General features: G+C 43.9%; 1 protein-coding gene across 1 annotated transcript in view; it reads left to right on the forward strand.

Moving 5' to 3' along the window:
- Positions 1–2091: 2091 nt before the first annotated feature.
- LOC111958112 (cell surface hyaluronidase-like) overlaps positions 2092–22425 on the forward strand; it is a 78537-nt gene continuing 58203 nt past the window's right edge. Inside the window, 7 exon segments of the mRNA XM_023979294.2 lie at positions 2092–2283; positions 3199–3533; positions 3741–3881; positions 5534–6101; positions 16432–16601; positions 18867–19055; positions 19753–19922. Coding sequence (XP_023835062.1) covers positions 3212–3533; positions 3741–3881; positions 5534–6101; positions 16432–16601; positions 18867–19055; positions 19753–19922 — 1560 coding nt within the window. The 5' untranslated portion in view covers positions 2092–2283; positions 3199–3211.

The raw sequence follows: 22425 nt of genomic DNA on the forward strand, positions 1-22425 counted from the left end.
TAAGCCTTAACCTCAAGCTTGCAGGGATAATGTATTCTGGTAAGTGTTACCATAAGGGTCAATACAACAGACCACCCCAACCTCTAGTGGTAATGCACACATTCCCTTGTAAATGAAAAAGGGGTTATTTCAGTAACAAAAAATTAAACTGTTTATAGTACTATCCCTCTCTAGGCCACTACCTAATACCATCAGAACATCCCATCCCTTGTTTGGGTCCGCATATAAGGGAATTGACCCAGGAGTCGTTCCTGTCAGCCATCTGCTGTTTACTTTTGCATCAAGGTGATGCCAAGCTGCTCCTTCTTGTATGTGTTTATTTATTTTATTCAACCTTTATTTCATCAGATGGGTGCCACGCCCTCCAGGGGCCAAATCTGTGATGACCTGATATCTAAATATTTTTAAGGACACCAAAAGTATATGGACACCTGCTCGTCAAACATCTCAATCCAAAATCATGGGCATTAATATGGAGTTGGTCCCCCCTTTGCTGCTATAACAGCCTCCACTCTTCTGGCAAGGGTTTCCACTAGATGTTGGAACATTGCTGCGGGGACTTGTTTCCATTCAGCCACAAGAGCATTAGTGATGTTTGATTTAATCAGCTCCTTGGTCTTACTGATGTTGAGAGGTTGTTGTCCTGGCACAGCACTGCTGTCTCTGACCTCCTCCCTGTTAGCTGACTCATTGCTGTCGGTGATCTAGCCTACCACCGTCTTGTCGTCATCGAATTTGATGATGGTGTTGGAGTCATGCGCGGCCATGCAGCTGTAGGAGTACAGGACTAAGCACACACCCCTGAGTGGACCCAGTTTTGAGGGTCAACGTGGTAGAGGTTTTATTGCCTACCCTCACCACCTGGGCCCAACCTGTCAGGAAGTCCAGGATCCAGTTGCAGAGGGAGGGGTTCAGTCTCAGTGTTCCTAGCTTGGTGATGAGCTTGGAGGAGACTAAGGTGTTGAACGCTGAGCAGTAGTCTATGAACAGCATTCTAACATACTGTAGTTATTTCCCCTCTTTTCCAGGTGGGAAAGGGCAATGTGAAGTGCAATTGAAATTGTCTTCTCTGGATCTGTTGGGGCGGTATGCGAATAAGCTTGGGTATATGGTATTTGGAATGATGGTGTTGCACAGGATGTTGGTGGCACCTTAATTGGAGAGAACCAATATACCCAAGCTTATGACTGGAGAGGTATTAGTGGGATGGTTTAAAATATATCAAACACATGATCTCCAGGTGTTTGAAACCATTCTATTTGCTCCGTTTCAGACATTATTATGAGCAGTTCTTCCCTCAGCAGCCTCCTGTGTGGCGTGGATGTGTGTCATGACCATCCTTTCAAAGCGCTTCTTAATTACAGATGAGCGCTACACAGTGATAGTCATTTAGGCAGGTTACCTTAGAGTTCTTGGGAACAGGGACAATGGTGGTCAGTATGAAACATGTTGGGATTACAGACTGGGACAAGGAGAGATTGAAAATGTCTGTGAAGACACCTGCCAGCTGGTCTGCGCATGCTTTGAGAACGCACCCTGGTATTTCGTCTGGCCAGGCGGCCTCGTGATTCTTAACCTGTTTCAAGTTTTGCTCACATCGGCCATGGAGAGCAAGATCACACAGTCATCCGGAAAGACAGAGGCTTTCACGCAAGGCACATTGTTATATTCCCCGGAGAGAATATAAAAGGCATTTACCTTGTTTGGGAGGAATGAAAAGGTGTCTGTAATATAATAAGCGTGTCCAAAACGAATGTAGATATTAGTTATGCATTTATATAGCTTCCAAAATCTTTTTTTTTTTTTTTTTTTTTACAATGGAGGAGTGCCAAGATGGCTGTGCATTGGCTTCAATACAGCGCCACCTGTCATTCATCCAGGGTTTATAACACGCTAAAAATAAATACATATATAAAAGCTTCGAGTCTTGCCGGAAATTCACACCAAGAAGAACAAGAAGAACAAGAACAACAGACTCCCTGGCCTATGCCCTGTCTACCGTTCGTGCGACAGCAGGTGGCGGCAGTGGGAGTCAACTCAAGCTCCTCCCACGTGCTCGTGCGCTCCTTCTTCCTCACTTCCTCTCTCCAAACCGCGCCTGTGAATGGGGCTGGCGGTCTACAGCCCCTAAAGAAAACACCATGTAAAAGTATAAAAAGTACACAGAACGCAAACGATTGATTTTTCTAATTATTAGTTCCGTTAGTCCACGCGTCGGGGGCAACGCTTGCATTTTGGAAGAGAGCGAATGGTCAGTGAAGGCACAGATTAATCCCGTGCAAGGTAGGAGACCTCACATTGTTCCGATGGTACCGCAATCAGCCCCGGGTGAAGATGATAGAAGATTTCCTATAAGTATTTAGCAAACGGCCTGTCTGTAGCCTATACAGACGGAGCGACTGTTTGAATTTTCAACAGAAGAATGTTATGATTATTGCATAGTAAAAAGGGGGTGCTTGATGCACACTTGCTTCTGTTTTTTAACCAAACTGCACACTCCATGTCGTTCAAAAGTTAAGTTACTTAATTAATGTATGGATGCAACATGTTTCTGTCATCTGTCAGTGGAGACCGAGGTGTGTATTTAAAATAGATATGTGACCAAAATCCAGCACTACATCCTCCATGCTACTCTATTTCACTCTACTCTGTTGCAGATGTGTATGATTAACCCAGCCAGTTACTTACTCCTTTCATATCTTGCATTTCTGACACGAGGAATGTATTAAATGTGTATGAAGCACATGTGTATAGTTCGTATGTTTCTCTCATTGAAAGAATACAGTTTGATGCTCATGTATGATGGGACTGTTGCTGACATGTTTAGGCCTAATTATTAAATCATTGGCTAGTCAGACCATTACTACTGTTCCAGCTGGCTGTGTGTGTGGGGGGGGCATTTTCCTCTAGCACTCTAATTGGTGCCATCTGTGTTCTCTTTTAACGTGGCTTCAGAATATAGCAATACATTGAACATCTCCTTCATTACTCTGGACAAGAGCAGCCACGGTCACGTCCTGGATGGACGGATTAATTATACATTTCAGCTAAACTCCCCACCTGGGGAAAACAGTAAAGGCCTGCTGGATCATTGCCTGTTTCCCTGAGTTTAAGATCCCCTTATTTTTCCACTTTCACTCTTCCCCCTCTCTCCCTGGCCCCCTCTTCCCTCTCTCTCTCTCTCTCTCTCTCTGTCAGTAGGTCAGATACCATGCAGATAAGTGATGGCCCCAGTTACTTCCCCGTCTTTGTGGCCCCGCCCAACGGTAACCACCGGTCGCCAGGATTCGTCCCCGGCAGGGTCGTACCCGTCCACTCCCCGCCTCCAACCAAGGCCCCACCCCCTCCCCCCCTGAAGCCCATTGGCCCACCTCCTGAGCGCCGGGCGACCTTTAGCCTATCAGAGAATGGCCACCGCCTAGAGCGTGGTCAGAGAAAGAGGAATACCTTAATATGCTTCGGTGTCTCACTGGGGGCCTTCTTCCTCTCGATCATCCTCATCCTCAGCCTCACCAGTGGAGACGTGTTGGATGGTGAGTGTGTATGTGTCTGTGAGTATGAGGATGTTATGAGCTGATAATACTGACCTGGCTAAGTTACTTAGGCCCATTGCTCCACAGGAATGAGACTGAACTATAGTCAATGACCTATCATATCCTGTTTTGCTCTGTCTTAGAGTATCTCTATCTAAGTGCTGTGTCAGTGATGTTGTCTTTGATTGGTCATGTCTGTGTGTACAGGGAACTGTCCAGACCACAGCACCTCCCTGAGCAGCTGGAACCCAGGTCACAACCCAGAGAAGGCCATGGTTGTTCGGAGGGGAGATCTGTTTAGATTGGACTCTTCTGCCACCTTATACTCCCTAACCATCCAATCAGGAGGTAGGCTAGGTCCTCTCTCTGGTCTGAATGCTGTTTCTGGCTATCTCAGAAGTACAGCGCATTTGGAAAGTATTCAGACCCCTTCACTTTTTCCACATTTTGTTATGTTACAGCTTTATTCTAAAATGGGTTAAATAGTTTTTTTCACTTATCAATCTACACACAATACCCCATAATGACAAAGCAAAAACAGGTTTTTAGAATATTTTTCAAAAAACTGAAATATCACATTTACGTAAGTATTCAGACCCTTTACTCAGTACTTTGTAGAAGTACCTTTGGCAGCGATTAAAGCCTTGAGTCTTCTTGGTTAGGATGCTACAAGCTTGGCACAGCTGTATTTGGGGAGTTTCTCCCATTCTTCTTTGCAGATCCTCTCAAGCTCTGTCAGGTGGGATGGGAAGCATCGCTGCACAGCTATTTTCAGGTCTCTCCAGAGATGTTCGATCGAGTTCAAGTCAGGGCCCTGGCTGGGCCACTCGAGGATATTGAGAACGAAGCCACTCCTGCGTTGTTTTGGCTTTGTGCTTAGGGTTGTTGTCCTGCTGGAAGGTGAACCTTTGCCCCAGTCTGAGGTCCTGAGCGCTCTGGAGCAGGTTGTCATCAAGGATCTCTCTGTACTTTGCTCCATTCATCTTTCCTTCGACTAGTCTCGCAGTCCCTGTTGCTGAAAAACATCCCCACAGAATGATGCTGCCACCACCATGCTTCACCTTAGGGATGGTGCCAGGTTTCCTCCAGACGTGAAGCTTGGCATTCAGGCCAAAGAGTCTTTAAGTGCCTTTTGGCAAACAAAAAGGGCTGTCATGTGCCTTTTACTGAGGAGTGGCTTCTGTCTGACCACTCTACCATAAAGGCCTGATTGGTGGAGTGCTGCAGAGATGGTTGTCCTTCTGGAAGCTTCTCCCATCTCCACAGAGGAACTCTGGAGCTCTGTCAGAGTGACCTCCCTGACCAAGGCCCTTCTCCCCGGATTGTTCAGTTTGGCCTGGTGGCCAGCTCTAGGTAGAGTCTTGTTGGTTCCAAACTTGTTCCATTTAAGAATGATAGAGGCCACTGTGTTCTTGGGGACCTTTCAATGCTGCAGACATTTTTGCTACCTTTCCCCAGAACTGTGCCTCGATACAATCCTGTCTCAGAGCTCTACGGACAATTCCTTCGACCTCATGGCTTGGTTTTTGCTCTGACATGCACTGTGAACTGTGGGACCTTATATAGACAGGTGTGTGCCTTTCCAAATCATGTCCAATCATTTGAATTTACAACAGGTGAACTGCAATCAAGTTGTAGAAATATCTCAAGGATGATCAATGGAATAAGGATGCACCTGTGCTCAATTTTGAGCCTCATGTGATTCAGCCCAGGATCGAATCTGGGTCTGTAGTGACAACTCTAGCACTGCGATACAGTGCCTCAGACCACTGCGCCACCCGGGAGGCCCGATTTTAACATGTAACTTAATCTATTTAGGTTGTAACGTAACAAAATGTGCAAAAATGTAAGGGGAATGAATACTTTCCGAAGCCAGTGTAAATAGTCACAGCATGCAATATTTGGCACTGGGTTCCGAGATGAAGTTGAGGAATAAAGAACCCAGCCTCTGCTGAACGGATTGCTTTCATGTTTTGTCATTTATATTTGTCTCCTCGCAGGCCGAGTGGTCTTTGCAGACAATGCTGAGGGCTCCAAAAACATCACTCTCAGAACGCGCCATGTGCTGATTGAAGACGGGGGTTCGCTGCACATCGGTGCCCCCAAATGCCGCTACCGCTCCCAGGCCACAATCGCCCTGCTGGGCCGTTCAGACGAAAAGGCAGTCGCGGAAGTACCGGAATTGGGCCGGAAGTTCATCGGGGTGCGTGGTGGTGCAACCCTGGAGATTCACGGGACAGAAAGGCTGTCGTGGACCCTCCTGACCCGCAGCGTCTCTTCCTCAGGCCTAGCCACGGGGGGCTATGCCTTCCAGCGCAACTTTAGCCGTGGCATCAACCTGCGTGTGGTGGACCAGGATACGGCCGGTGTGCTGTTCAGCGAGCGCTACGACACGCACGAGTCACGCAACGACAGCCGGCGGCTCACGCAGCTGCTCCGGTCGCTGCCTGCGAGGCGCATCGTCACGCTGGCCGTGGGAGACTCGGCTGTCAAGAGCCTGCTGGACGAGACTAAGAGAACCATCCAGAGCCTGCTTGGTAGTACATACGTCCATGACCTCAAATACAGGTAACAATACAATTGAATACAAAATCAATATAACCTAATGAATTTGGTAAAGAATAGGTAGACAATGACTTGAGATGGAGTCGTAGGTGACGCAAGAGAGTCATCTCATTTGAGATCGTCACAGTGTGTAGCGCGTCACAGGAATATCGAATTGCTTTCCATCTGAAGCTGCGTCATTGTCTGGAGGGGTGTGTAACTGTTTATACTACCCATCTCTCATGGCGGTGACAGAGGTTTCGTTTTACTCTGTCCTTCAAGATCAAGCCTAATCTTTCATGCCTTATAGAGGCGCACCCTTTGAAGGAAAGGGTGCGCCTCTATAAGGCATGAAAGATCTCATTTTATCTGCCAGCAGAATATCACTCCATATTATGTCAGGAAGTGAATGACTGGAGGGTTAAACAGGCTTGCTTCCAGGATTTGTGCAAAATGAGCTGAGACTGTAGTTTTCGCCTTCACACAGAGTTCCCGAACAGGTCAAAACACACCATCTCCCCTGAACATAGAGGGACACACATCATGTCCACATAAATACGGACCTTTAGCAATGGAAGTGACTTGAATACAGGACAACTTTTTTGTTTGTTTTTGTGATCTGCTGTAAAACCCATTCAAATAGTCTAGTTTGGGTGTCTCACTATTTTAGGTGTAGAGCTCATAAAACATCTTAAGTTAATTTTCCCCTTTACCTTTAAAGTTTCGTTAACTTTAAGTGATTTGCACAAAACATTTTAAGGTGATTTTTTTTCTTTTTTTCTTCCCCCCCTTAAGTGAAGTTAAGGATGCCCATGAGGTCCCTTATGTGCTTAATTCATTATGGATATTTATTTATTTCATCTTTATTTAACCAGGTTGGCCAGTTGAGAACAAGTTCTCATTTACAACTGCGACCTGGCCAAGATAAAGCAAAGCAAAGCAGTGCAACAAAAACAACAACACCGAGTTACACACAATACATGTGAATGTATGTGTGTAAATACATGTGTATGTATGTACAGTATGTAGAAGAGTAGGGAGGTAAGGCAATAAATAGGCCATAGAGGCGAAATAATTACAATTTAGCATTAACACTGGAGTGATAGATGTGCAGATGATGATGTGCAAGTAGAGATACTGGGGTGCAAAAGAGCAAGAGGATAGGTAACAATATGGGGATGAGGTAGTTGGGTGTGCTATTTACAGATTGGCTGTGTACAGGTACAGTGATCGGTAAGCTGCTCTGACAGCTGATGCTTCAAGTTAGAGAGGGAGATATAAGTCTCCAGCTTCAGTGATTTTTGCAGTTCGTTCCAAGTCATTGGCAGCAGAGAACTGGAAGGAAAGGCGGCCGAAGGAAAGGTCTGCTTTGTGGGTGACCAGTGAAATATACCTGCTGGAGCGCGAGCTACGGGTGGGTGTTGCTATGGTGACCAGTGAGCTGAGATAAGGCGGGGCTTTACCTAGCAAAAACTTATAGATGACCTGGAGCCAGTGGGTTTGGCAACGAATATGTAGCGAGGGCCGGCCAAGTAGAGCATACAGGTCGCAGTGGTGGGTAGTGTATGGGGCTTTGGTGACAAAACGGATGGCACTGTGATAGACCACATGCAGTTTGCTGAGTAGAGTGTTGGAGGCTATTTTGTAAATGACATCGTCGAAGTCAAGGATCGGTAGGATAGTCAATTTTACAAGGGTATTTCAATGTAAACAGCATTTGTGGAGATGAATGTTGCTTTCCTCTGCCCTGGTTGCAAAAGGAAAACATCAGCAACCTAGCTAGGTGTATAACTAGCTACTTAGTTAAACAATGGAAGGTGCACAATCCATGGCTACAAAGCTAGCTAGCTACCTACTATAAGTTATCTTGACATGCTAGAAAGTAATAGAAACAAGTGGAGTAAATAGTAACTAAATTAAATGTGTTTTATCTTCTGAATCAATTTGTTTCTACTGTCTTCTACTGTCTTTTGCCATCTCCCAAAATAAATATGACCTCTGAGGAGAAGTTCAGTGAATCAGGTTGTCTCCGCGGTGTTGCCAACTATTTTTCAAGAAATAACGTTAATTTGCGCATTCGCAAATACAACGATCAAAAGGATCATGCTGTTTGTATGTGGCTGCTATGAAAGTGAACTGTGTTTGCATGTGATAAAACATGTTTCTTTTTATAAACCCCTTTTCTTAAACAGAAGCAAACTGAACTAAACGGAGATAAAAAATTAACTGAATTTATCCAATAGAAACTCATTTGCAGCTTTTGGACTAATGATATCTGCCTAGATCAGCTAGATGCAGGCAAAAGATTGCAAGGCGGTATTGAATGTTTCAATGTCTGTCACCTTGATTACAAAAATGTATCTCGACCTGTGCACCTCCGTTGTAAACTTTCATTCATAGGCTAGGTTGTAGCAACCTTGTGATGGGTATAGGGAAAATGTATGGGTATAAGGAGTATCATGTAGTAGCTTAAACCTATCAATGTTACGTTGAGCTGGGTGAAGGGAATATGAATGACAGTCATCCGATATGCTGTAATAGAAATAAGGCCAATCTTCCCTCAATCTTAAATGGTACCGACCGCCACTGGTGTACACACACACACACACACACACACACACACACACACACACACACACACACAGCACCCGGCAGAGCCGCAAGCACACACACAAAAAGGGAAGTTGGGAAATCAACCAAAAGTTGCTGGGGCAGCCTTCAAAAGTAGCTACATTTGTCGCTATACTCTTTTTTACCAATAAAACTCCCTGGTGGGGTCTAAAAACTTGCTAAATCTAGCGACAAAGTCACTAAGTTGGCAACACTGCGTCTTCATAGTAACCAGAGACTCTGCCGTACATGCCTTAAAACTACCGTAAAACCCCTTCAGTATGCGCTTACCTAATTAAAAATCTATGCAATGCCCTTAAACAATTCCCTTAGGTAAGTGTAAATTAGTCACGTTTCACACGTGGAGTTGTTGCCAAGGCAACGCTTTGGTCCCCAGCGCCATATCAATCAAACCCATAGCGTGACGCTTTCATGAACTGATCACAAATCAGTTGTACTGCCCAGGCACCATAAACAGGGTCTGTTATGCTTCCTGATTGCACACTGATTTTGTTTGTGCGTAGCTTGCATGTCTGTGTGTGAGCTAGCTAGCAGGGTTCAGGGTAGTTGACAGTGTTTGTACCCTTTGCCAAAGGAGTGCAAGGGTGAATTGAGTTATTGCACAGGCGCACTTCGGACTATGCACACACGCAAGCTTGCACACACACACCAGGGTTTTCGTCAGCTGGTAATTGACGGCTTTTGACCTATATATAAAATGAAAAGCCGATGAATAAAGATGTTCCCTGCCAAATTGACCGTGAGAAAAAACAACGGTAGGCTGGCGATCAGCGCCTCACCCACCACTTTACAATGTGAGCTGGAGGCAGTTTGCATTTTGAAAACATACTTAATGGTTTGAAACCTGAATGTTTTACTTCCTATTATTAGGCATGCCTTACTTTGCTTGAAAATCTGACCATAGAAACATGGAGGCAATTATTTTCTAAAAACATTATAGGCGGCACAAGAGTTTCAAGTTTGGGGAAACATACAATTTATCCTACCATTTCTACCTATCTGCGTGCCAGTTATGATTTTCATATTCACATTTCCGTGGAACAGTTTCATTTCAATAACGTCTTAATTGATCAAAGTCATTCTCATGTGGTAAATGATAAAATTCAACTAATGCAAGAGCACCAGCCACTTGATACACCGTGATCATTGGCAGATTCATATATTTTTTTATTTCACTAGTGAAGTCCGTTAAGAACAAATTGTTATTTATAATGACGGCCTACCCCGGTCAAACCCAGACGCTGTGGGACTCCCAATCACGGCCGGTTGTGATACAGCCTGGAATCAAACCAAGGTCTGTTGTGATACTTCTAGCACTGAGATGCAGTGCCTTTAGAGCGCTGCACCAATCGGGAGCTTGTATAAATAACCTAAATGAGCGCGTGGAACTCAGATGGCCAATGCAGCCGTTGGCCTAAAACTTCCATTGTCAACTAAATAAAAATACATAAAGCCGACATATAAAAACAGTAGTTAATATACTGATAAATTCTGGTTCTTTCAATCACATTCATCTCTCTCTTCAGCCTATCTGCCTGTCTGCACTAGTCAAGTGCAACATAGTATCAAATCAATCAACTGGATCCAGTTGGAAGCTGTCTCGAACAAACTTGTGACATTGTATCACCTAGCCTATTCCAGGCCAGCGCCAGTGAGCTCAGGGCAGACAGTTGTTGAGCAAGGGAAAGGTATTTTATTATGTCTCCACTGGATAAATGGGATCATCTGATGATGATACACTGAACAAGAATATAAATGCAAGATGTAATGTATTGGTCCCATGTTTCATGAGCTGAAGTAAAAGATACCAGAAATGTTCCATATGCACAAAAAGCTTATTGCTCTAAAATGTTGTGCACACATTTGCTTGCATCCCTGCTAGTGAGCATTTCTTCTTTACCAAGATAATCTATCCACCTGACCGGTGTGGCATATCAAGAAGCTGATTAAACGGCATGATATTTACACAGGTGCACCTTGTGCTGTGGACAATAAAAGGCCATTCTAAAATGTGCAGTTTTGTCACAGAGCACCATGCCACAGATGTCAACATTTTTGAGGGAGTATGCAATTGGCTTGCTGACTACAGGAATGTCTGTAGCTGTTGCTAGATAATTTAATGTTAATTTCCCTACCATTTAAGCTGACTCCAGCATTGTTTCAGAGAATTTGGCAGTATGTCTGAATGGCTTCACAGCCGCAGACCACGTGTAACCACGCCAGCCCAGGACTTCCATATCCGGCTTCTTCACTTGCGGGATCGACTAAGACCAGCCAACCGGACAGCTGATGAAACTGTGGTGTCTGTGACCAACAGATGCAAAACTGTACGACTGTCCCAGTCATGTGAAATCCATAGATTAGGGCCTAATGAATTTATTTCAATTGACTGATTTCCTTTCATGAACTATAACTCAGTAAAATCTTAGAAATCGTTGCACGTTGGTTTTTATATTTTTGTTCATTGTATTTGCTCTTTCACACAGAGGCTTGGTGCTTATTGAAGGGGAGATTGTTGCAAAGATTTTTCGAATAGGCCTACTGTGAGCAATGGATGTAAAAAGAAAATATACTGAGAAGCTCAGCTTATTAATGCTGGATGTGGTCAGAAATCAAACATCCCCAAATGGGCACTTTCCTACATTTGCGCGTAGCAGGCTACTTCTATGTGTGCTAAGGCGCGCACGCTCCCTCAACATTAACAAGACCGAGAAACCATACCCATGCTCATTTCTCACATGGAGCACTCCAAACAAAAGACAATTAAACAGTTGACTCGTAAATTATGGTTATGAAATAAATACACATTTGTTTCTCACAAGTGTAGCAGGTTGTGAACTCTGCAAACGTTTCCTCTCTGAGAATTTCTAACAGAGATGTTCAAATCTGTCATATACAGCGCATCAGGTGCGCTGTTATAAAATGATGCTTTATTGTCTGCTTCACTACAAGAGTTGCATGTTCTGTTTAGGATGAATTACCATCATCTAAATGTGATTTCTGTCATTCTGAGCACCGTGGGTGGTTGCCCTAATGGGTTACACTCCCAATGCATATGGGTTCGGTAAATTCCTCAAATTGCCGGTAAATTCAAACCTTCCCGGTCACGTTGTCCGGCGCCACATTTCCTTAATGGAAACCCTGACACACACACACACACTTGTACTGTGCCTATGGGCATTCATGCATCATCTGCCCCCCAGGATCCTGCAGGTGAGCCTCTGAAACGAACAGCAACAATCCATGTTAAGCCAACACATAGACTATCAATGATCAAACACACCCACTGCATAGAGTGACAGTAATGACCATTGCCCTTCCTCACATCAAATGGTTTGTCCGTTTTTAAAAGCCCTTTATCCGCCCCTGCCTGGTGCGTCCTGGCCATGTGTCATCTACCTAATCTGAGAGGGCCGAGCTCTGATGGACAGTAGTACCGTGACCTCATCTATTCTCCACAGGGCCATTACTGGCCAAAACAAAGAGCCCGTTAAAAAAGTGTGTGAAGTGTGTCGGGCAATTAAGGATGTTCTGGGATAAAATAAAAAAATAAAAACATGCAGTTTCTCTCACTGGCACTTTCTTGCTCTCTCTTATACACACACATGCATGCATACAGACACACACAAACACTGACTAATGGCTGCTGGGAGGGCAGGGTGCTTTCACAGATGGTTCTTGTTTTTATTTCAGCGGGTAAAGGTGCTCTTTGATCTGCTGAGTGGCGTGTTGGCCCGTGATTGTGTCGTTAGGATCAGCCTCCACAGAGAGCTGACAGTCAGGCCTTCTTCCAGACGTCATTGTGTGGAGTGCTTCTTCAGATGCGAGGCTAAAATCCATACAGTAATGCAAGGGGAAATGGTTTAAAACGGTTACCACGCCTGAAAAGGTTACGCGATGGTTGAAAATGACCACATAAAGGGATAATCCACCCCAAGAAATAAAAATCCTGAAATTCCTTACAATTTGGTGAAAGCCTATGTAATAATAGTTAAGGCATTAAAACTATCAAATAACACATGGAATCATGTAGTAACCAAAAAAGTGTTAAACATGACTTAAAGTAATGATGGACTTTCATTTCTCTTTGCTTATTTGAGCTGTTCTTGCCATAATATGGACTTGGTCTTTTACCAAATAGGGCTATCTTCTGTATACCACTCCTACCTTGTCACAACACAACTGATTGGCTCAAACGCATTAAGAAGGAATGAAATTCCATAAATTAACTTTTAACAAGGCATGCATTCCAGGTGACTACCTCATGAAGCTGGTTGAGAGAATGCCAAGAGTGTGCAAGAATATTTGAAGAATCTCAAATATAAAAATATATTTGGTTACTTGGTTACTTCATGATTCCATGTGTGTTATTTCATAGTATGGATGTCTTCACTATTATTCTACAATGTAGAAAATAGAAAAATGTGTCCATACTTTAAACTGAGTTTAATGGCTGTGATAGGCGAAAACTGAGGATGGATCAACAACATTGTAGTTACTCCACAATACTAACCTAAATGACAGAGTGAAAAGAAGGAAGCCTGTACAAAATACAAATATTCCGAAACTTGCATCCTGTTTGCAATAAGGCACTAAAGTAAAACTGCAAAATGAAATTAACTTCATGTAATGAAATTAACTTCATGTCCTGAATACAAAGTGTTATTTTTAGAGCAAATCCAACACATCACTGAGTACCACTCTTTATATTTTCAAGCATGGTGGTGGCTGCATCATGTCATGGATATGCTTGTCATTGGCAAGACTAAGGAAGAAACTGAATAGAGCTAAGCAAAATCCTAGAGGGAAACCTGGTTCAGTCTGCTTTCCAACAGTCACTGGGAGACAAATTCACCTTTCAGCAGTACATTAACCTAAAACACTAGGCCGAATATACTTTGGAGTTGCTTACCTAGAGAACATTGAATGTTCCTGAGTGGCCTAGTTACAGTTTTGACTTAAATTGTCTTGAAAATCTATAACAAGACTTAAAAATTGCTTTGTGAAGGCATTGTAGCTACAATAGAAGAAGCTATGCCTACAGTGACATTTGTACCATCAGTATTAGTTAGTATTATTAGAAATGGCCCTGGCAACATTTAAGAGCAGTAGCAGCAGTAGTAACTTCTGAACTGGGCTGTAAAAGTCTTAAATAAGCTTGTTTTGTGTGTGTGGAAACCAGGAATGCCGGGGAAGGCTTGGTTCCACTCACTCACTGCCAAACAACTTGTAGAGCGAAAAGTGCCAAGCCTCCTGGGGAAGGACCGGGCCAATGGCTGGTTACGGATGAGCCATCGATGGCGGGCGACTGATGAAACCGCAGTGTGGTGAACTGACACATGCATTTTATTGCAGTCAATGCATCTTTACTTATATATTTTAAATGTGTGATTTTGGTACTTGTGTTAATTAGGCCCAAAACTGTTTCATAATTCAAACCAGTCCATATACAGTTGAAGTCGGAAGTTTACAAACACTTAGGTTGGAGTCATTAAACCTCGTTTTTCAACCACTCCACAAATTTCTTGTTAGCAAACTATAGTTTTGGCAAGTCGGTTAGGACATCTACTTTGTGCATGACACAAGTAATTTTTCCAACAACTGTTTACAGACAGATTATTTCACTTATAATTCACTGTATCACAAATAGGGTGGGTCAGAAGTTTACATACACTAAGTTGACTGTACCTTTAAACAGCTTGGGAAATTCCAGAAAATGATGTCATGGTGTTAGAAACTTCTGATAGGCCAATTGACATAATTTGAGTCAATTGGAGGTGTACCTGTAGATGTATTTCAAGACCTACCTTCAAACTCAGTGCCTCTTCGCTTGACATCATGGGAAAATCAAAAGAAATCAGAAAAGACCTCAGAAAAACAATTGTAGACCTCCACAAGTCTGGTTCATCCTTGGGAGCAATTTCCAAATGCCTGAAGGTACCACGTTCATCTGTACAAACAATAGTACGCAAGTATAAACACCATGGGACCATGCAGCCGTCATACCACTCAGGAAGGAGACGTGTTCTGTCTCCTAGAGGTGAACGTACTTTGGTGCGAAAAGTGCAAATCAATCCCAGAACAACAGCAAAGGACCATGTGAAGATGCTGGAGGCAACTGGTACAAAAGTATATATATCCACAGTAAAACGAGTCCTATATCGACATAACCTGAACGGCGGCTCAGCAAAACTGCCATAAAAAAGCCAGACTAGGGTTTGCAACTGCACATGGGGACAAAGATCGTACTTATTGGAGAAATGTCCTCTGGTCTGATGAAATAGAACTGTTTGGAGGAAAAATGGGGAGGCTTGCAAGCAAAAGAACAACATCCCAACCGTGAAGCACAGGGGTGGCAGCATCGTGTTGTGGGGGTGCTTTGCTGCAGGAAGGACTGGTGCACTTCACAAAATAGATAGCATCATGAAGCAGGAGAATTGTGGATATATTGAAGCAACATCTCAAGACATCAGTCAGGAAGTTAAAGCTAGGTCGCAAATGGGTCTTCCAAATGGACAATGACCCCAAGCATACTTCCAAAGTTGTGGCAAAATGGCTTAAGGACAACGAAATCAAGGTATTGGAGTGGCCATCACAAAGCCCTGACCTCAATCCGATAGAACATTTGTGGGCAGAACTGAAAAAGCATGTGCGTGCAAGGAGGCCTACAAACCTGACTCAGTTACACCAGCTCTGTCAGGAGGAATGGGCCAAAATTCACCCAACTTATTGTGGGAAGCTTGTGGAAGCCAAACACATTTAAACTTAGTTTTTTACAATTGCTGACATTTAATCCTAGTAAAAAGTCCCAAAACGTTTGACCCAAGTTAAACAATTTAAAGGCAATGCTACCAAATACTGAGTGTATGTAAACTTCTGGGAATGTGATGAAAGAAATAAAAGCTGAAATAAATTATTCTCTCTACTATTATTCTGACATTTCAAGGCGGAGCTATATGGAGCCCTCCGCATTGTTAAAAAATTTGGGAGGCACACAGCGATGCGGTACAGAGCTTGATTTGGCATCCGGAGGCTTTACAATTGCATCATACCCTCTGTACGGAGCCTCCGGATCACATTGCCAAATCAAGTATAAATCGGCTTCTAGTGATGCTATATGCTTTGCAGAAAGTATTTTTGTTGCTTTAATAACCTTTTTGCGTGGTTTGTATTTTAACCTCTTTCAACCCATCTGTTTGATAGCATAATAAATGTTGATTGAATTTTGACCATTTGTATCAGTCCAGTGATTATTTTAACCTCTGGATGTGCACAGGGTGAGGCCAGCTCTGTCACACTGGGCTTGGACACACTTTAAACGCGTTCTTCCCTTTTTGGTTGTGTCAAAAGCTAAAGATGGGGCATTCGTAAATAGGCTTCCTCCTTAGCGAAATGGGTCTCTAACACTATACTTGAAGCATGCTGGTTTAATACATTATGATGCAGTTATGCGTTGTAAGATTTGTCATGAGTATGTATAACCCACTTATAATGTCTTATAGTCAGTCATCCTTATAATTTTATGTATGGAGAGACATAACATAACAATAAACCTTGTTATAAGACAATACAAAGGCTCAAACCATAGTGTTATACCTACCTCTATGCTTTAGGTAAAGTGTTACCTCAATTTCTGTTCAACTTAAAAAGCTCTCTCTATTCTCTTTCTCTCTCTCGTGTGTCTCTCTCTCTCTCTCTTTCTCTCTGATGTCTCTTTCCATAGGCAGGCCTGGGCCTTGGTATCTGTGATTGGTGGAGGGAACGGCTCGTGTTCAGAAGCCGTGCGGGAACATGAGAACCATGACACAGGAGGGAAGGCGCTGGCACGCCAGAACTTCACCACTGTGGACGGGGTCGGCTTCTCTGTCACAGCCTACAGCGAATGGAAGAACGGTGCGTCATTATAACCAGTTTGGCTGACACTTTTTAAAGCCTGCTGGTATAATGGTTTATAACTTCTTACAAGCATGTATGAGCCTCACTGCCTGGTATGGCAACTGCTCGGCCTCCGACCGCAAGGCACTACAGAGGTAGTGCGTACGGCCCAGTTCATCACTGTGGCCAAGCTTCCTGCCATCCAGGACCTCTATAACAGGCGGTGTCAGAGGAAGGCCCTAAATATTGGCAAAGACTCCAGCCACCCTAGGCATAGACTGCTCTCTTCTACCACACGGCAAGCGGTACTGGAGCGACAAGTCTAGGTCCAAAAGGCTTCTTAACAGCTTCTGGCCCCAAGCCTAAAGACTCCTTAACAACTAATCAAATGGCTACCCACACTATATATTTTTACTTCAGTTTCTTTTAGTAAATACACTTATTTTTCTTAACTGCGTTGTTAGATATGGGCTTGTAAATAAGTATTTCAGCTGTTGTATTCGGCGCCAGTTGTATGATTAGATTTTTTTTATTTTTTTATTTGAAAATCATGAGGGCGTTAATATGGAGTTGGTCCCCCCTTTGCTGCTATAACAGCCTCCACCCTTCTGAAAAGGCTTTCCACTAGTTGGAACATGGCTGCAAGTGCATTAGTGAGGTCGGGCATTAATGTTGGGCGATTAGGCCTGGCTCGCAGTCATCCCAAAGGTGTTCGACGGGGATGTGGCCAGGGCTCTGTGCAGGCTAGTCAAGTTCTTCCACACAGATCTCGACCACCATTTCTGTATGGACCTCGCTTTTTGCATGTGGGCATTTTCAGGCTGAAACAAGAAAGGCCCTTCCCCCAAACTGTTGCCACAAAGTTGGAAGCACAGAATCATCTATAATGTCATTGTATGCTGCAGCGTTAAGATTTCCCTTCACTGGAATTAAGGGGCCTAGCCCGAACCATGAAAAACAGCCCCAGACTATTATTCCTCCTCCACCAAACTTTACACCTGTCTATATAAGATTCCACAGTTGATGGTGCATGTCAGAGCGAAAATCAAGCAATGAGGTCAAAGGAATTGTCCGTAGAGCTCCAAGACAGAACTGTCGAGGCACAGATCTGGGGAAGAGTACCAAAAAAGTTCTGCAGCGTTGAAGCTCCCCAAGAACACAGTGGCCTCCATCATTCTTAAATGGAAGAAGTTTGGAACCAAGAAGACTCATTCTAGAGCTGGTTGCCCGGGCCAAACTGAGCAATCGGGGGAGAAGGCCCTTGGTCAGGGAGGTGACAAAGAACCTGATGGTCACTCTGACAGAGCTCCGGAGTTCCTCTGTGGAGATGAGAGAACCTTCCAGAAGGACAACCATCTCTGCAGCACTCCACCAATCAGACCTTTATGGTAGAGTGGCTAGACGAAAGCCACTCCTCAGTAAAAGGCATATGTCAGCCCTCTTGGAGTTTGCCAAAAGGCACCTAAAGACTCTCAGACCATCAGAAACAAGATTCTCTGGTCTGATGAAACCAAGATTCAACTCTTTGGCCTGAATGCCAAGCGTCACGTCTGGAGAAAACCTGGCACCATCCCTACAGTGAAGCATGGTGGTGGCAGCATCATGCTGTGGGGGGGCATTCAGCGGCAGGGACTGGGAGTCTAGTCAGGATCGAGGGAAAGATGAATGGAGCAAAGTACAGAGAGATCCTTGATGAAAACCTGCTCAGGACCTGAGACTGGGGGAAGGTTCACCTTCCAACAGGACAACGACCCTAAGCGCACAGCCAAGACAACGTAAGAGTGGCTTCGGGACAAGTCTCTCAATGTCCTCGAGTGGCCCAGCCAGAGCCCGGACTTGAACCCGAGCGAACATCTCTGGAGAGACCTGAAAATAGCTGTGAAGCGACGCCTCCATCCAACCTGACAGAGCTTGAGAGGCTCTGCAGAGAAGAATGGGAGAAACTCCTCAAATACAGGTGTGCCAAGCTTGTAGCGTCATACCCAAGATGACTGAAGGCTGTAATTGCTGCCAAAGGTGCTTCAACAAAGTACTGTGTAAAGGGTCTGAATACTTATGTAAATGTGATATTTTTGTTTTTTATCTTTAATAAATTAGCCAACATTTCAATGTAGATTGATGAGGGGGATTTTAGAATAAGGCTGTAACGTAACAAAATGTTACGAAGGCACTGAATATGACTTTTCGTGACTCTAGATCCTGTTCCCGCCATTAGTTCTTTGATATGCAGTAGAAAACCGCTTATGCAACATATCTTATACCACCCATTCTGTGGTCTTCCAGGTTTTCCCATATCTGGGTTCCAGGTTGATGCTGTGGACCAGGTTGTCCTAAACCTGCAAGATGATGTACACACTTGGCAACCTGGGAACCAGGTTGTGGTTGCCAGTACTGACTACTCCATGCATCAGGCAGAGGAGTTCACCCTCCTCCCATGCCCGCGCTGCACCAGCAGACAGGTCAGAGTTCAAGGTGAGCATTGGTTTTTCATTTCACATCTTCTATATATGACCCTTGGGAAAAGACGGGGATAGTACTTGTTCTTTTTCCTTCATGGGATGGTGCTGCTTAATTATATATTTCACTCCCTCCTTCCTTCCCCCTGTTTTCTGCTGTGTGTGTGAGGATGCCAGTCATGGTCAGATTGTATATCATAGAATTGAATTTGTGTTTTTAGCAATAGCAACCAGAAAAAAATGTCCTCATCTGTCTACAGCATGTGTTTATCGGAAGTGTTCTCTCTCTCTCCCTCTGTGTGTGTGTGTGTGTGTGTGTGTGTGTGTGTGTGTGTGTGTGTGTGTGTGTGTGTGTGTGTGTGTGTGTGTGCACGCGAATGAGGTTGGTACTGGCAGCAGTCGGCTGGTCATATTGGGAGACAATAATGGCAAAGCGACAGTGTCAACTCTTTATCTTAGAGTTTGTTTTCATGGTTAGAAGGAGAGGTGCAGAAGTTGTTCTGTTTGGGATTAAAGTCACCCTCCTGGCCCAATTAAATATGCAGACCTACTGTATCATGACAACCATATATTTGGCTGACTGTTGTTAATATGAACACTTAGACATATATTTAAGTGTTAACATGCAGCAACTAGTTGTTGCTTTTACTGATATATGACAATGGTATATGCTATAAAAAAGTATGTGTTTTCTTTACCCCCCCCCCCCCCAGGGAGGCCCCAGTTTGGCCATGTGGGGGAGATTGTGGACGGGGTGGACATGCGGGCGGAGGTAGCAATGCTCAGCAGGAACATACTCATCTATGGAGAGATGGAAAACGCCTGCTATGGAAACAACTGGTGCCAGTTCTTTGGCCACGACACATACGGTGGACACATTAAGGTGTGTGTCTGAGTGCTTATGTACCTGTGTGTAACTCTGAGTATAGGGTCTGTGTTGAATCTTCGGAATGACTGCCCTGCGCATTTAAGCCGGAGTTTATATGCTTATTTAATGCCATTCAGTCTGGTGTAATCATGTTGAAACTTCCCATATTGCTGTGGCAGAGGGTCATTGGAGCATACTGCAGGCACTGATGAGTGAGGGCATTCTGCATTCACACATGACCTGCCACAGCAGGGAGATGTTGATTAGGCACCAAATGGAATAAAACGGACTTAAACAGGGAGGGACTGTTTCAGTACGTTTTCATTTCTGTTTGCAATTATAATTTTGGGGTTTTCCGTTGAATGCCCGAATGAACACAACCCACGCACCACTCAGAGAGAGAGAGGAGCCCTGGAGAACAACTCTCCCTACTCTTAATGTTTTGTGTTTAGTATTGTACTCTTTATTTAACCCAACCCCCCCCCCCCCGGCAGAACAGTTACGCAACTCAGACCGATGACATACACTTCCTGATTCATACACCCCTCCCTCACACACATTATCTTTGTCCGTGATGCATAAGCAAAATATTTGCCCTGTATAATGTCTTACGTACATTATTTCTTCTGATGAATACATACGGTTGTAGTCAGAAGTTTACATACACCTTAGCCAAATGCATTTAAACTCAGTTTTTCACAATTCCTGACATTTAATCCTCGTAAAATGTCCCTGTCTTAGGTCAGTTAGGATCACCACTTTATTTTAAGAATGTGAAATGTCAGAATAATAGTAGAGAGAATGATTTATTTGAGCTTTTATTTCTTTCATCACACTCCCAGTGGGTCAGAAGTTACACTCAATTAGTATTTGGTAGCATTGCCTTTAAATTGTTTAACTTGCAGTCAAACGTTTCGGGAAGCCTCCCACAACCTTCCCACAATAAGTTGAGTGTATTTTGGCCCATTCCTCCTGACAGAGCTGGTGTAACTGAGTCAGGCTTCTAGGCCTCCTTGCTCGCACATGCTTTTTTAGTTCTGCCCACAAATGTTCTATAGGATTGAGGTCAGGGCTTTGTGATGGCCACTCCAGTACCTTGACTTTGTTGTCCTTAAGCCATTTTGCCACAACTTTGGGAGTATGCTTGGGGTCATTGTCCATTTGGAAGACCCATTTCTGACCAAGCTTTAACTTCCTGACTGATGTCTTGAGATGTTGCTTCAATATATCCACATAATTTTCCTGCTTCATGATGCCATCTATTTTGTGAAGTGCACCAGTCCTTCCTGCAGCAAAGCACCCCCACAACATGATGCTGCCACCCCCGTGCTTCACGGTTGGGATGGTGTTCTTTGGCTTGCAAGCATCCCCCTTTTTCCTCCAAACATAACAATGGTCAATATGGCCAAACAGTTCTATTTTTGTTTTATCAGACCATAGGACATTTCTCCAAAAGTACGATCTTTGTCCCCATGTGCAGTTGCAAACCGTGGTCTGGCTTTTTTTATGGCGGTTTTGGAGCAGTGGATATACTTTTGTACCTGTTTCCTCCAGCATCTTCACAAGGTCCCTTGCTGTTGTTCTGGGATTGATTTGCACTTTTTGCACCAAAGTACGTTGATCTCTAGGAGACAGAACGCGTCTCCTTCCTGAGCGGTATGACGGCTGCGTGGTCCCATGGTGTTTATACTTGCGTACTATTGTTTGTACAGATGAACGTGGTACCTTCAGGCGTTTGGAAATTGCTCCCAAGGATAAATCAGACTTGTGGAGGTGTACCATGTTTTTAAAAATTTCTTTTGATTTTCACATGATGTCAAGCAAAGAGCCACTGAGTTTGAAGGTAGGCCTTGACATACATCCACCGGTACACCCCCAATTGACTCAATTATTATTATTATTTTTATTTCACCTTTATTTAACCAGGTAGGCAAGTTGAGAACAAGTTCTCATTTACAACTGCGACCTGGCCAAGATAAAGCAAAGCAGTTCGACACATACAACAACACAGAGTCTACACATGGGAGTTAAAACAAACAGTAGCATCATAAACAGTAGAAAAATATCTATATACAATTGAGCAATTGAGGTGAGATAAGGGAGGGTAAAGGCAAAAAACAAGGCCAGTGGTTGCCGACAGTTAAATTACAATTATAGCAAGTGTAAAAACACCTGGAATTGTAGATTTGCAGTGGTAAGATAATGTGCAAAAGTAGAAATAGAAATAATTGGGCGTGCAAATGAGCTAAATACCATAAATATATACAGTTAGGGAAGAGGTAGTTGTTTGGGCCTAAATTCATAGATGGGCTATGTACAGGTGCAGTAATCTGTGAGCTGCTCTTGACAGCTGGTGCTTAAAAGCTATGTGAGGGAGATAAGTGTTTCCAGTTTCAGAGATTTTTGTAGTTCGTTCCATCATTGGCAGGAGAGAACTGAAGGAGAGGTGGCAAAGGAGGAATTGGTTTTAGGGGTGACCAGAGAGATATACTTGCTGCGAGCGCGTGCTACAGGTGGG

The sequence above is a fragment of the Salvelinus sp. IW2-2015 genome, linkage group LG33 (assembly GCF_002910315.2).
Source record: "Salvelinus sp. IW2-2015 linkage group LG33, ASM291031v2, whole genome shotgun sequence".
Taxonomy (NCBI): Eukaryota; Metazoa; Chordata; class Actinopteri; order Salmoniformes; family Salmonidae; genus Salvelinus; species Salvelinus sp. IW2-2015.